The 16678-nt window shown below is 30.6% G+C and overlaps 1 protein-coding gene across 6 annotated transcripts in view; it reads left to right on the top strand.

Annotated features, from left to right (window-relative positions):
* Positions 1-16678, top strand: part of LOC107455797 (protein phosphatase 1 regulatory subunit 12B) — a 173510-nt gene that overhangs the window by 131083 nt on the left and 25749 nt on the right. For all 6 annotated transcript variants that reach the window (XM_071187599.1, XM_071187598.1, XM_071187601.1 and 3 more), the window contains one exon: positions 14067-14219. In XM_071187599.1, the coding sequence (XP_071043700.1) occupies positions 14067-14219 (153 nt within the window). The remainder of the gene's footprint in view (positions 1-14066; positions 14220-16678) is intronic.

Genomic DNA, 16678 nt, shown 5'->3' on the forward strand with positions numbered 1-16678 from the left:
TTCACATTATTTACCCTTTATTTAAGGGAAATAGTCTCTTTCTTTTTTGTTATATCTGCCTACAATAAGGCTGAATTCTATCTGAAATAATTCGAACATTTTAAACAGACTAGTATTTTCCAATTTAAATCAAATTCTACAGATTTCAATGAAAAAAAATTAGCTATGTAATCAGACAACAAAAGTATGCTTTTCCTAATAGTTGACTCAGTGCAGTACTTATGAAAAAATTACCGCCAATTATTCCGTGAGTGTAGGGCTAAAAAAAGACGTGATTTGAAATTTCTAATATATTTTTGAAGTTAAAAACATAAAGTTTTTCACTGAGTTTTAATAAATCAGCATGATCATTAAGAAAACAAAATTTTGTCCTTTAGAAATATGCAGCAAAAATATACTAATTACATTTTGTAAAAAATGCACGCTATCTCTCGCCAACCCCTGGAACTCTCTTCTTTTCTACATTTCAGATGGCTTCCTGCCTATAGAGTAGTAAAAAATTCAAGACGTTGGAGTGGTATCATTTATAAAAAAAACGCACAATTTAATTGTTTGATAAGTAATTAGAAATGCAAGCAAGTTATGGCACATTGTTCATCTTCAGTTTATCTATAAAAGACATAATTCTACTGCTAATGATTGTTTGGTAACTTTCTCTCCAACCCTTTCTTTTTTAAATATAAAAAGAAAATCAAGAGCAGCTATGGAATATCCAAAAGTTATTAGAAATTTAAGTTTAGTAATACGTCATTTTCAGTTTATCGGCAAAATATGCACTTGAACTAACTGCTTCTACAGTTGGCTGTTTATTTCAGATCGCTTAATTCCTCGGTTTTTATACTTTATATATTAACAATGGTAGATTAAGTGCTCACTCGCTGGCAACCGAAATTTGTATAAGACATTTATTGAGAAATGTTTTTAAAAAAAATGACTGGTAACAAAATGTTGGATGTATTCATTAGTTGAGTTATTTATGCCGCGTAATTCAGTTTAGCGAAAACTGTTAACTGAAGAATTATTATTGTTTTGGAGCTAAGTACTGTTATGGTTTCTAAAAATGAATCATTCGTCTCAGTTTTTTATTTCGAATTACTTTTTGAGTGTTGAAATCGTTTATATAGTTCGTTTTTATTTTTAAATGTAAAGGAAAAACTTATCTCAGTAAAATTAAAATTTTTTTGCAGCCTCGTATCTTTATGACCGAAAAGAGAAAAAAAAAACTTTTGAATTAGTTCCGAAGAGATTCAAAATTTTGGTGCATTGAATACAATCCTAAAGGATTACAAATAATTCTTCTTTATTTATTTAATTATTATTACTATTTTTGACAGAATCAACCAAGTATTTCCTTTTCTTAGAAATATTTTAATTAGAAGGCTTAGTGTCATATAAACTAATATCGAGAGTTTTTCGATTCTACAATTTTACATATGCGAGGCTGTCTACGTTTTTTGAGAAAAATTTCTTTTTGTGATAGCAAAATTTAATGCATGATTCTTTGTTTCGTAAATTTGATTTAAAGTTATTTTCCACATCACTACATTTGCCCTCTCTTGGAAAGGCTTTAAAAATGTTTTGAAAGCTTTGATTTTTTAATTGTCTACGACGGGTCCAGCACTTTAATCAGCCTGCATAGGGACCAAGGGTGGCGGTCCTCGTTAAACTGTTCTATCGTAAAGTGCTCGACTTCGCGCGCAGGTCGTCGAGCTACCGAAGCAGGGGGGCTCTGCAGAGGATCAAAATTGCGATGGCATGTCTTCGGATCATCCCCAGGGATGTTTCCCACACCGTCGCCAAAAGCCCATTGTGCAGCTCTAGTGCGACGTAAAATAAAGTCTACCTTGTCTACCGAAGAATAAAATATTTTGTTGAAAGCGTAGTAGTTGGCAGCCCTGCATTTCCCTTTATTCTTGCGTTTTCTCTGTATGTGACGTTAAATTGATATTTCCTTCTCCTTTCTTTAACTCATTTGCGAGGGATTATTTTTCAGTTTAAAGTTTTTGCGAATTTTTAAACATTTATATGTATATGTGTTGTTAAAATTTTTTCTTTAAGATTAATTTGATAATTCAAACAAATTTATTACCAGGTAAAAATGAACTAAATCAATTCAACGATCTATTAAGATTTTCGATTTTTGTTCTTTCTTCTGAACTTTATGTAGTTTCATTTTTATAAGTTGTATTTAATAATTCAAACTAAGAATAATGAATTAAAATGACGCTTTTTTCATGTGAATTGCATAACCCTGCACAACACTTATTAACAATTCCTTTAACTCTGGTCGAGAGAATATTCTCCTAACTTAAAATTATCAAATCTTCGTGGAGCATTTAGAAGCATTTGTTATGATGTTTACTGAGAAAGACAAATTCCCATTAATAGTCACATTGTTGGTGTGAAGCCATTTCAGAATTGAAGTCTTAGTTTTTTTAAAATATTATTTAAGCCTGCAAAAACTTTATTTAAAACACAAAAATTGCAATATTAATGCTTTCCATTCCTTCGTACTAGTAAAGTTTTTAAAAAGGTTTAGTAAAGATTTTACTGACTTTTACGTTTTTTAGTTACGACGATTTATTAGTGCTTGTGAAAAGAAATGTGTCTTTTTGACAATTTGTGCGAAGTATTTAACAATACTTTTGTTTTTAGATTAGTGTTTCTCATTATTTAAAAATATTATCTAAGTTATTGCGCTTCTTTCGTTAAAATTTCAGTTTATTTATTTATTTGTATATAGTTTATTTCGAAAATTGAATAATTCAAAATTGTATTTTTCAATTTATTATATACAGATATATATTTACATACTGATATAAGTACATACACCCTCCGGGGTATCCCAGTCCATGCCTGATATGATTACAGTAATCAGATTTGTTGAGAAATACAGTCTGCTCACCTTTGTCAACTTTTTTAATGAAAATGACAAATAATAGCTTGTTTTTGAGGGTAGGTGAGATTAGATTTATTCAAGTGTTTATTTGAAGCAATAGTGTTACCTTTTGACCAGAAGAAACTTTACTATGTTTTTATGTTGATTCTAATGGAGCAATAATATTGGGAACTGAAAATTTTGAAAGTAGCAGCGAAATGTAAACTTTAATTTAGGATCTTTTCTTGTGTCTTGCTAACATTAATAGAAGATAAATAAACGAAAGAATGTTGGGTTAATAATTTGACATTATGGTGCGATTAACCGAAATCAGATTATTCAAATTTTTTGCTAAGATTATCTCAATGTTTACAAGACAAAAAATAAAGTCAACAAGCATAGTTTTGTTTCTCCCCAAGTTCTAAACTAAGGAAAAGAATTGGCAAGAAGCAAATGATGATTTGAAAGCTCTCTCTCAATATCCGATAAACGTTTACTAGTATCTTGAATAACAGCACGTAGAATAGCCAATTCACACCTGTTAATCAACACGACTAGAATTAATATAATATCTTATTATTCATATGTTTCTTATATATTACCAATCAAAATTAAGATAGATTTTTAGATGACTTTGAAATTTTATTTAGCTAACATCCTATCTTTAAAAAAAAAAAAAATACCAGAATGAATTACAACTTTTCACGTGAATGTTTTATCAAACTGATTAGTTTAAGAAATAAATATACTTTTTCTCAGTGATATTTGTTATAAATATATTTTTTTAAACATCAATATACAAAAACATAAATGCAATTAGAAAACTCAATAGCAATTGCGCAACTTTTTAAATTTTGACATACTTACTGTCAATAGTTATACCATATGCTCAATTCTAGAAGGAATTAACTTCAAATAATATTTCATATATTCAGTGAAATTCACAGATATTTCTGATCAACCAACGAAAGGGTTAGAATAACTCTTACTAGGAGAGACTTTGAAAATTCAACTTAGTGTTGAAACTAGGACTGGTTGATCTAACAAATTTTATATCGTGATACATCGTCTGTTAGACATCGCGATATAGCGATTTAGCATATGTTCAAAAATTATCTATCAGAAATCTTGAAATTAATCAAAAATAAATAAAAGGAATAAATCTATTACAAAACAAAATGTCTTAAGTAAAAGCAAACCGAAACATTATTTTAATTTTTTTTTAAAAATTAAAAATGACTTAAGATTTATTGGTTTAAAAATAATAATAAAACTAACAAAATATTTTACATACGTGCATTAAAAATTGAAAGAAAGAAAAACGAAAGTAAAAAAACAAACTTAAGAAATGTTCACTTTAGTATGTTCACTTTTTTAAATTATTTGTTGAAAAACCCCTGCTTTTGAAGCATTGTTAAACCTTTAATTTATTTATTTAAAATAATAAAATTGTATTAACTAATGGTCTAATTCTATACTTGATGAATGTAAAAATAAATTTAAGTTTTTTTATTTCTTTATTATTTTTTTTTTTTTGAAAATAAAATCGACGAAGGATTTATTTGTTTGAAAATGATACTGACTGTCTAACAAATTATGAAAAAACAAGTATTGAAGGAATTTTAAAAAAAATTTTGACAAAAAATACTGTGAAGTACTATTGTTAAATTATAAAAAAGCGTCAAAACATTGCTTAACTTTTTATTCAATTAAAAAAAATATTTGTTGTAACTAATAGCCAAATTTTTTTTCTAATTGAAAGCGACTGAAGATTTATTTGTTTCAAAATAATCAAATTCTATCAAATTATTATACTTACGTGCATTAAATAAATTTAAAAAAAAATTTTTTTTTTAATATAAAGTTAAATACAAAATACCCCTATTAAATTGTATCGCTTAAAATGAAAAACAATAATTAAAAAAAAACAATGAAAAATCTTTCTTTTATTCATATTTTCTTTTCATAAATGGATTGAGTTCAGAACGAAAATGCAAGATAACAGTGATTGCGCAACGATCGCCAAGTAGCAGTAGGTCTACTAAAATATAATTGACAAGAATCATTAAATCCCGACAGACAAAAAAAAAAAAAGAAGAAGAAAAAGTGACGAAATAATGCACAATGAAACGAACGAAGTAGAAAAAGTCTAACTAAAAATAATTTACAAGAAACGTTAAATCCCGACGAAATAAAGTGCACAGCGATCACAAAATAACATAAGTCCTGCTGAAACTAATCTTCAAGAAAAGTAAACTCCCAAAGACAAAAATGGCGCATAAAGAAAATATGCATAGCGTTCTATTTCAACGCGGATCCTCAAATGAAACCGGGAGTTCTGATTCAATTCGCTTTTCGTTATTCAACATCACAAAACTAACATCGTCTTCGTAGCTAGAGGTAGTACACTTCCTACCCTTCCCTGCAGTGGCAACTTAAGGTGAAACGTAGTATAGACGCTATCAACAGCTCCGCAGTTAGACAAAATCAAAATGGTCTTCGTCAGCGCGGTGACAGCTTTAGCGTAGGCAAGGATTCTCGCATGTTAAATCGTTAAACCGCGAGCATTGTCTTATATGACGGCTTCAATCAGATTTCTGATGCATCGCCTAAAACGAAAGTCATTGTATCGGCCTGCCGATATATGCATTAAATCAATATTTCGCGATGCATCGATTTATAGCCCAGTCCTAGTTGAAACTTTATATATTAATAGTGTACTTTAAGGATAATCACCCCTTAAAATAATAAAGAACACTAGGATTGAAACTTCATATATTAATACAGACATGCCAGGTTTGTAAAAAAATATTTTCTAGTGGTACCTATTTCTGTTGGTTTTAGCTTAGTATTTTTCTTTTTAAGTAATTTTTTTCCTCCGTATCAAAAAGTCTCATTTGAAATGAAACTTTATTGCTCATGGTGAAACTTTTATCCTTAATCTGCAAGTTTTACTATTTAATTAGTTACCAATTTATTGTAACTTTTGCAGAAAGCGAAGCAGTTGGCATTCCTGTTAATAGGGTTACCACCCCTTAAAATATTAAAGTGCATTAGGCAGTAAATTCCGAGAAAAGCGCATTTGAAAATTTAAGCTCACTTTACGTACCACGTAAATTCTCTTTTCTTTCTAGTGTCACGGTAATCGTTTAAGAATGAGGCGATTAAATTCGCGTAGTGAATTACTTCATTCCCTTTTCTCTTACTTTTATTTTTAATTTTTTTTCCTGTTTACAAATAGTATTAACTTAACTCCAACACCAACTTTTAATAAATTGATTTATTTTCATGTGACATAAAGTCTTGACTCTAGTTTCTTTCTAGATTTTGTTCGATTAAATTGCAGAATTCTGTAAACTACCTGTCAATGAAAATAACTGCACATTCACGCAAGACATTCTAGGGAAATCCTTTCAAATTATTGTATCACTGTTAATAAGCATTAACCATTATAATTTTGTTGAAAGATTGTATTATTACTGTAATTCAAATATCAAGTAATGCATAATAATGAAAAAATACAATAAATTAAATAATTTACGAAGTGTATCCGAAAAATAAGTACCGTTTTGAAAAATAACCTAAAACCAGCATAATTTTAAAAAAATACAAATAAATATTATTACATGAAAGAGTTTTTCGAAAACTCTTTTTCTACACATCATTGTTTAGACATTTGTCTTAGGGAGAAACCAACTTGTCTTGAAAGAAAGATACCGTCAGTGACCATTTCTTGCGTCACCATCGCTCCAAAAACAATTTGTAGTCTGAAGGTTTGCAGGATGGATAATTGAACTGCTCCCAACCGAGTTTGAGTGGCACCAGCGGAATAGAGACAACACCATGCTTTGACTGAGCATTACATGTCACAATTTTCGTAATGTTTCAAGGTGTTGCACGAATTTGCAACCAAACCAACATTGACGACAGAAGGCTTGCACGAACATTTAATTGATTTACCCACTTTTCCTTTTAGCCACACTGTGCACACAATTCCATCACATTCACCATAAATCTCTACAAGTTCAGCTGACTTAACATTCTTTGCTTTCAAAAACCGTATTACAGAAAAATCAATCTGCTGAAGCATGCTTTTGGTAATAGAATACGCCATTCTTCCCCGTAACCATGGTTTCGCCAACTTTTCCTTACTCACAAATATTCTAACTTTTTACTGGAACGAGCTACTTTGGGAAAAAGCAAGCTTTGCCGAAACCATGGTGACAGTGAGAGGAATTGTGTGGAGAGTGGGGAAATCGCGTAGAGTTAAGATGCTTGTTCTATTTACAAAGAGTATAACACAGGTAAATAAAGAACAATATAGCTGTAATGACAACAATGTGTTAACTATAGTTTGTCTATAGTAATAACCCTCTAGCCATTCGTTTGGACTATGGTAACGAGGTATAACTATTTCAAGTGGGGGTTAGGGGTCATTGTTTAGGAAAAGTTTTGGCTTGAGTCGGCTTAAAAAATCCTAGAGTAAAAAAGTATAAAATAAAATAGTTTAAAAAATCTTTAAAAAATGAAATATTGTGTGTAACTTATGAGAATCGAGTCAATACTGCCACAGTTAATTTTTCAGACATTATATACATTTAATATAAATTTTACCTTAAAATGCGTTTCTTATAAATTTTTTAAATAAATAAAATTTGGTGATTTATTTTATATTTTTATTAATCGAAAACCTCATACTTTTCACCTGCTTTCTTTTTAAAGTTATAAATTCTTTCAACACATTTTTAGATAAAATTTAGATACGAGGGCTGTAAATTAAGTAACGGCAACATAGGTATAAATCGATTTTTAATGAACTTACAAGTACAATTGTATTACATTCCTTCTATGTAATCACCAGCAAAGCTTATAACCTTTTGCCAAATGTCGGGAAGCCGTTGTAGACCAGTAGCAAGGTGTTGATTGTTGATGTGAGCGACCGAGCGCCCTACTGCGTGGAATACAGATGAAACGTCCTGAAATAGGTGACCTCGGAGGGGCTCCTTCAACTTCGGAAACAGATCGAAGTCCCAAGGACTCATGTCGGGTGACTAGGGAGGGTGTTCCACGATTTCCCACTGCCACCGTCGCAATCGGAGAGTGACTTTGTTTGCGACATGGCAACGAGCGTTGTCATGCAATACGATAGGGAGATTGTTGTGCAATAAACGTGGACGTTTGCACTCCATAACCGGACGCAGATGGCGCTGTAGAAATCGGCAATAGTAATCTGCGTTGACAGTTTGTCTTTCAGGTACAGCATGTATAAGAATCACACCGTCCCAGTCGTATGCCACAATCAGCATAACCTTAACCCGACTGGGCTCCTGTCGGAATTTCTGTGGACGTGGCGAACCTTGGTGACGCCATTCATTTGACTGACGCTTTAATTCAGGCTCGTAAAATGAACTGGAAAATTAAATGAGACTAACTCGATTCATACAAGTTAGAAAGTTACACTCAATATTTTAATTTTTACTTTTTCGAGTAAAACCATGGAAAAAAAGGTTTTTTTAAAAAGCCATTTTATTTTTACCCTTAAGCAATTTCGTAAATGAAGCTACGAAATACTGAGTACTACATTTATACAAAATAATGCGTTGTCATGGGAATGAGATGTCAAAGAAACCTATTAGAAGTGGGGGGAGGGGTATAATAATTGACTGTCCGCCCCTTCCTCTCACCTGCAACATCTTCTTTAATTAGAAAATACAATCTAAACATCTCATGTGCTTTTAATGTCTTCATCGGAAAAAACATCAATTAAGGATTTTGATGAAACTGTTTTGTTAAATGGATGGTTTTATAGCCGTTGAAGAGCCGACCCAATTTTTTTGATTTTACGACTACTAATGTTCAATTCCGTAGCCTTGTAATTTTAAATCCAATCCAGAGGATAAGGGAACATCTGGATCAAGTATTGGGAGGACTTTTTGACGGAACTAGTCCGCATTTGCGTTAACTGGAGAGGAAAACTACGAAAACCTCCCGCGGATAGTCTGATGGCAAGGGTACTCTAACCCAGGATCCGTCTACCACTGAAGATATTTTACGTCAACACTGCGGTCGGTGCGGAACTCGTATCGACCAATCATCGCTGGGATTCGAACCCGGTTCACCTCATTGGAAGGTGAACACTCTATCTCCTGAGCCACCACGGCTCTGTATGGATGGTTGACCGTGCAAAGCTTAGCACAGTTGACGCTAGAGGTTAAAATTCACCATAAGACTTCCGGCCATCCAATTGACGCCTAAGGTTGAAAATGCGCTCCGTCATCCAATATTATTATACTTGTAATTTTTACCATATAACACGTTCCTTCAATTCAAATAATTTTCAACAAAACAAATAAATAAATTTGAAAGACTCTGCAAGCATGCTATGATGTTACCTCAAAAATTACAAACGGCATACTCATATAGTCGTATATCAGATAATACACAAAAAGTGGCAAACATTAAACTTTATTTATGCTGTGATATTAATTTTCTTAAATCTATCACGACCTCTTAGAATTTATAAATTACAGAAAACTCTTATGAATGGTAAAATTTTACGTTAATTTGAACAAAAATCGCAGTTATAAAACTTCCAAGAATATTAAGCCTGTTCACACATCGCGTCGTAAGCATAACAGAAGCGGAGGGATACGCTGGGAGTTTTCTCAATTTCTTTCGGTTTTAGGAAACTTGTTATTGTTTACATTCAGTCAACCATCCATTGCTTTTTTCATACCCTTCTGTTTTTAATTATTTTGTTTTAAAGTTTTCCGTTTTTTTTTTTTTTTTTTTTTTTTTTTTTTTTTTTTTTTTTTTTTTAAGTCAGTGCAGAACAACTTTCTCTTCTTTGATAGCACTTTTTTCCTCCTTGATCTATTCTTTCTTCTGATATTCTTAATCGGGTTTATGTGGTTGTACCGCAAGAGCAGAGGCTAACGAAACTATTGGACTAAATCCTTATTATTTGTTAGAAAATGAACCCTTTTTAAACGTATAATAAGCTGGGCTGAAAATATATTTTTTAATAACTGTTGTGAGCAATGAATAAAAGTAGTTTAAAAACTAAAGAGAGAGTTAAAACAAATTTATCTGCTTCATGAGTTCAACAGAGACAATGTGGAAGCTCTTTCTTACCTTGTAGAATGTAATCTGTCAGCTAGAACTAATTTCATCAGCATCGAGATACCCGGTATCACCTAAGTATTCTCTTTTAGAGAGCCTGAAGATTGCTGACAACTGGTTATAGTGCATACGTTATCAAATTTTGTCCAGTTAGGTAACCGTATACTACATCGAAAATTGGCAATTCTCAATTGGCAATTAGAAATTTGGTCCCGGTGCTACTGTGATGAGTTTTTTTTTTATCCTATTTAATGAGGAAAATAAATTCAAATTATGTTATACAAAGAAAAATGCTCCTAATTTTTCATAAGAAAGCCTTTTTTCTTAAAATTATTACTAAAACATTAATTTTTTGTCCAAAGTTGCATTTGAAATGAATGTTTTATTCTATTTAATTTCTAATTTTTATTAATATAAGCCTAACCTTCATAGAGAGCTTTCTGACTTATTTATTCAGAAATAAACCTAGGTAAATTCAAAACATATAGGTCAGATTGAAAACCGTAGCTTCATTAATCTTATTATTTTGCTGTTTTCAAAGCAGTTAAAGGGAATAATGTTAATTAATAATAGAGCTAGAAATGAAACTGAGAGTAATAAAAATATATCGTGATTCATTGGTTATTCAACATTAATTTTAACAATCTATCACGTTTTGAGGAACATAATCAGCTATTTCGGAAATAACCTCATTCAAACAACGTGCGATAAAATCGTCAGTTGTTAAAAAAAAAAAAAAAGAAAGCAATATGAATATTCTAATTCGACAAAGGTACGTTCAAACTTTGACTTTGCTCTTCTCAAATGTGTGGAAACGCTTATATGAAAAAGATAATTTTTATTGTTGATTTAAAACTTTCCTGATAAGAAAAAAGCATACAATATTTGCAAACAATTTCTATTATTAGTAACAAACTGCTTTCTATTGTAAGTAACAACAACTGTTATCAAAAAAGGATCACTATAATCAAGGTTAAATAACGTAAGTATACATGACGAAAGTAAAATTTAAAAAAAATTTCTGTTCATCCTGATAATAGTCGTATTTTCATCTGGGGGGAACGTGGCACAAGAAAGCGTTCGTGCACGAAAGTCTAACATTTGGCGGTGGGGGGGAGTGATGGTCTCTGCTGGCATCTCCATTGATGGATGCACCGATCTCCATATCATTCGAAATGGAGCTCTGACCGGTCGCCGATATAGGGATGAGATCCTATTGTAGTCCCTTACGCTGCAGCGATTTGAGGTGACTTCATGTTAATGGACGACAATTGCTGGCCACGTCGTGCTAATTTGGCGAACGATTTTCTTTTAGAGGAAGGAATCATACGACTGGATTGGCCAGAGTGTTCTCCGGACATGAACCCAATCAAGCGTGTTTGGGGCATTCTAGGCAGACAAATTGCTAGACGCCAACCACCCCCACAAACTTTCCAAGAGCTGGAAGGAGCTCTTCTGGAGGAATGGGACAGAATACCCCAGCCCCTCATTAATAACATCATAGACTGAATGCCTCAAAGGTGTTCAAGATTGCTGGCCGTCCGGGGAAACCATTCCCTCCTATTAAAAACTATTTTCTTTTAAGGAAACACCTTTTTTTTCTTCTTTTTTTTCTGATATTCGCAAATAAAGTTTTTTTTCCCCTTTTGTATCCAAATTCTCAATAAAACACATTATCTTCTGCCAAACAAATGTCATTTTTATCTCATACAGTCTACTATGTCTGACGATAATGTATCAATCATTCAAACAATTCTCCAGGTGCAAGATCAACCCACAAAATCGCAATATCCTTTGTATGTTTTGAGCAGTGTACTAAGAAAACGTAACCTAACGGTAAACACTATATGGCACCACTGTGCACCGCCAAACTGTCCATTTTTTGTGATACGATTAAAAAGATTCTTAAATAATGCCTAATAATTTAGATAGAAATATAATTTATGGTAGATTGAGCATAAAACATTCAATAATTATTTCACCATCTTGTCCTTTCTACAACGAGCTAAATATGAGAGTATGTAATAAATAAAAATTCAAATAACAAGCAAGTCATCTAGTTTTTTGCAACTAATTTTTCATTTACTATAACTAGGAAGTTTCTTATTGTCAAAAAGTAAGTGATTATGTTTGCCTTTGTTTTGTCAGAATATTAATTTCTTTCAGAAACGATTTCCACTCGTTATTTGAATGAGGGATTTTCTAACAGGGTGCGTTTTTAAAAAGGGCTTAAAGGTGCTTATTTTTTAAAAAAAAGAAACCCTAAAAAGTGCTTAATTTTTCCTTTTAGAAACTAAGATTTTCCCCCCCTTTACCATGCTCATTTTTGTCACAAATTAAGAAAAAATCGTGGTTTTCACGTTGTTTCTTTCAACATTCTCTCAATTCATTCAACCACAATCTATTTTGGCGTACCGTCGGTCCGTAGCGTATGAAAGCGCCAATCATTTTACATGTTTGATGAAATACTTGCGGGTCTGCATGCACTTACACTAAGCTTGATTCCGTGGAAAGGATTTTTGCGCAGTTTTGTGCAACTCTGCTGCATTTTGCCAGAGATTCTCGATTTCGGGCTTCATTTCCCGCCCTTTGAAATCGAACTGAAAAATTTCTTGAATTTTTGCTGATCATGGGGACCGACTAAAAATTACCAATTTTTTCCCCTAATAATAAAAGAATTTTTTTTTCTCTTGTTAAATTCATCGCTGATGAAGCGCCATCGTCTTCATCACAGGCAAACCAATTGCTTTCTTCCACTATTTTATTTATAGTTCAGTACTATAATCCTTGAACTTGACTTGGGGATCATTCACCATTTAGGTATTTTTATGTGGTTCCAGAGAAATCAACAATCACAAAGCTTCATTACCTCCAAATTTCCATCTCCCTTTTATTCATTACATTTAATAAAGACAAAATGTAATTAAAATGAATTAATTTTCGTATTTTGTACTTCAGGGACCGTCTACTAATTGCATAATTTTTTTGATCTTTTTATTTTACTGTATTGTTTTTAAAAATTTCACTGCTTTTAAGTTATTTTATAAAAAAAACTCGATAATTTGTAGAGGAAGGATTTTAAAAAAAAGTATGAAGTGTGGGACTTTTTACTGTTTTAATTCAGCAAATATAGTAGGAAATCTTATGTTAATTCAGATTTCTCTTTCCGAAAATCTTTCAATTCATTTCTTGATGATTGAAATGAAAAATTCAGTAATCTCAGAATTGTTACATATTATGAATGTAGGGACCATACGTAATAATTTAATTCTGACAAAAATGTTTAGCTTCAATACTTACTGCATTTGCATTTCAAAATTATTGAAAAAAAATTTTTAAACATTTTATTAAAGAAATACTGAATAAAGTTATAAAATTTAATAAAAATTTAATAGAGACCATTTGCTGATTGTATGTAATTATACTTCGGAATTCGTATTTACGCGATTTTAAAATGAAAAATCGGAAAAAAAAGAAGAAAAACATTTTGTTCAAAATAAAAAATGTTCCTAGTTTGATTTGAAACATATTTAATCAAAATTGCCTCATTATTTTACATAAAGTTAGTTAAAAAAAAAGAGAGAGAATTATTATATATTAAATGTTTGCAATTCTAAAAAGAGGCTAAATCTTTACTTTAGCATTTATTATATAATATTCATAATTTATTATATGATATTCATAAGTTATTTTATAATTTGTTAATTCTAATTACCTTTTTTAAATCTAAATTTTTTTTTTTCAATTTTAGTCTTTTCTTTTTAGTGTGATTATTAAAAAAAGTTTAATATTATTTAAGCATGTGCTCTTAAAGTTTAATTTAAACTTGTGTAGTTGATTAATGCCATTTAATAGTGCCATTATATTTATGCCATTATATATATCACTTAAATAGTGAATCTAAGAAAATATTTTCAAAAAGCAATTCTGGTAAGTTTAGGACAAAACTTTTGGTAACTCATTCAGAGCTTTACTAAACACTCAGTTTTTTTTAGAAGTTTTTTTTACTTATTTTGATTTATTTACTTATTTTTTTCTTCTAAATTTTTTGTTTTATTTTACTTAGGGTCACACTGATAGAGCACGACAGCGTTATGGTTCATCATCATCAATTCCTGACACAGCTTCGGAAGCTTCTTGTAGAAGTGATGCTTCTTCTCATTACAGTACTAGTTCCAGATTAAGTGCAAATGATGAAGAAAATAAAGAATATAAAAAAGTACCTAATTGCTTGTATATTTATTGCAGGGATGGCAAGTTTCTAATTTGGTGAAAAAAAACAGCTGAAAAAACAATGGAAAAAACCACTCTGGAAAGAATAATTTTCTTCCAAATCAAGGGGAAACAATGGAAGAAACTTAATTTCGAAACGAAATATGTCATATAAAAACTGTTATTTTAAGCATTTTATAGTTGCCATCTATTAAAAATAATGGCAATCTATTATAAATAATGTTATTAATATCCGAGCTATATAATATTTTATTTTTAAACTAGTGAAAATTAAAAAGCAACAATTCAAATGAAAAAAAAATTTATTGAATTGAACAGCTATAAATTAATTAATATGTGTAGCTTTTTAGTTTTTAATTAAGTAAATGAATATTCTGAAACTTATTTTTATAATTATTTAAAGAGTTCTCAAAATATCATAATCAAATTTTATTAATTAATACTATTTAATTAACAAATCACATACTAAACATGAACATTACTACAAATCACATATTGAATTTACAATTACTAATCAAGGGTGATTGTATTCCTGGCGTTCCTCTGAAATTTTCATAACATTCTTCCGGGTATAAAAATTGAGATCAGGGCAGGCATATAGTTTTTCTGGAAATATCGCAGAATCGCGTTACAAAAACCATTAGTTCTTGTTACTTTCTCTAATCGAAAACTTATAATCTGGCATGATTCTTATTCGGGTAATTTTAATATCAAGCATTGATTTCCGTATTTAATTAGCTTAAAAGTTACACTTTGCGATTCATATTCACGTGAGTTAAAAACCGTACATTGCGACTCTCATTTACGCGATTCAAAAACCAATATTGAGATTTGTACTTACACATTTTTAAAATTAATTTTGGGATTCATATTCACACGTTTTTAAAATTCAGTGCCGTGATTTGTATTCACGCAAGTTTAAAATCCAATGTCCCTATTCGTATTCACACATTTTTAAAATACAATATTGTGATTTGTATTCATGCTTTTGTAATATGCAACATAAATTTTTGTATTTATACGCAAAAATCTAGACATTGCAATTCATATTCATACAACTTTAAAATCCTTTATAGTGATTCATCTTAACTCTATCTTAAAATCCAATATCGCAAATTTTTTAAGAACTAAGATTTTTCTTAAATTAACTACTATAAAGTTGAGATATTTTTCATTGGTAGGCAATTTATTGACAAATCTTATTTCAGGAAATTATATTAATAATGAAACATGTATGGTGTATAAATTGGTATCTTTCTATGGACTTTTTACAAATAAAATTTTCATGGATTTTGACTTTGTGACAGACTTGCCCCTGGCTAATAGTATATAAATTTTTACAATTAAAAACTGTAGTAAAGTATGAATACTCAAACCACATCTTAGATAATGATATAAATAGATTTTAAAATTCTGTATAAAATAAATAATATGAAAACAGTTATTTCAAAAGAAAAGTATATGGGAATAACTTTTTACTTGCTGATACTATATTAAATTTAAGCCATACTTATAATACATGTTGAAATTACTGAATGCATTTTTTATTTTGATAGGTTTAATTTTATTGAAAGCATATTTTTGGCACATTTGGATGCTCCCTTCTTATCAGCAAAAATAAGCAAATTATGAACCCTATTCCATGCTTATGTTGCAACACCCCTCCCTGTTCTTTTCTCTATCTTTGAACTTTACTATAGCAATATACTTTTAAAACTTTTAGTATTAAATTTAAATATAAGATGTAAAAACAAAATTTATGTACAGTTCAATTTATAAAAATTTAAAACTCCTTGAAGAAATATTTTTCCAACTTTGTTCAAAATTTATCTTTGATTTCAAGTTTATAATTTTTCTAAGCGTTTCTAAATTTTTTGTTAATTTTTCTTTGTTTTTAAAATTGCAAATAGTTTTTTTTTTATTGTCTTACTTACCCAAATGGCACACAATATCGATCAATCTCATAAAATCGCCGATCATGACAAACAACATATGTTGAAAATACACTCGAGTTCTAAGCTTTTCAGCCGAGTTCCATGCTTGCAGGTTTGTGTATTTATTTTGTAATCGATGATGATTGAAAGATGACCTCACCTCACAAGTGTTGATACAATCAGTCTGTGATGTATAATGCCTCTGCTGCCGTGGAATTCTTAAATTTCCCCGCGGGAGCAATCCTAGTACATTTAAACTCATAATTGCATCCACTTTCTATGCATCTAATTATAATATCACGTGCAGACATCATTGTTTGGGTTTTCTATGCCTGCACAGTAAATGTATATAAATCAGCATGTCTTTATTACACTGGCTCTCACAATTTAGTTTACACAACCCTCTCGCCATGTAGTTTTCTCTGTCTGTGCTGTGAGCACGTGGAAATATCTGTTCATTGTGTTTATTTAAATTTAATGCATAGATTTTGTAACTTGCAGTTCAAGTTTA

Source organism: Parasteatoda tepidariorum, chromosome X1, assembly GCF_043381705.1.
Source record: "Parasteatoda tepidariorum isolate YZ-2023 chromosome X1, CAS_Ptep_4.0, whole genome shotgun sequence".
Lineage (NCBI taxonomy): Eukaryota > Metazoa > Arthropoda > Arachnida > Araneae > Theridiidae > Parasteatoda > Parasteatoda tepidariorum.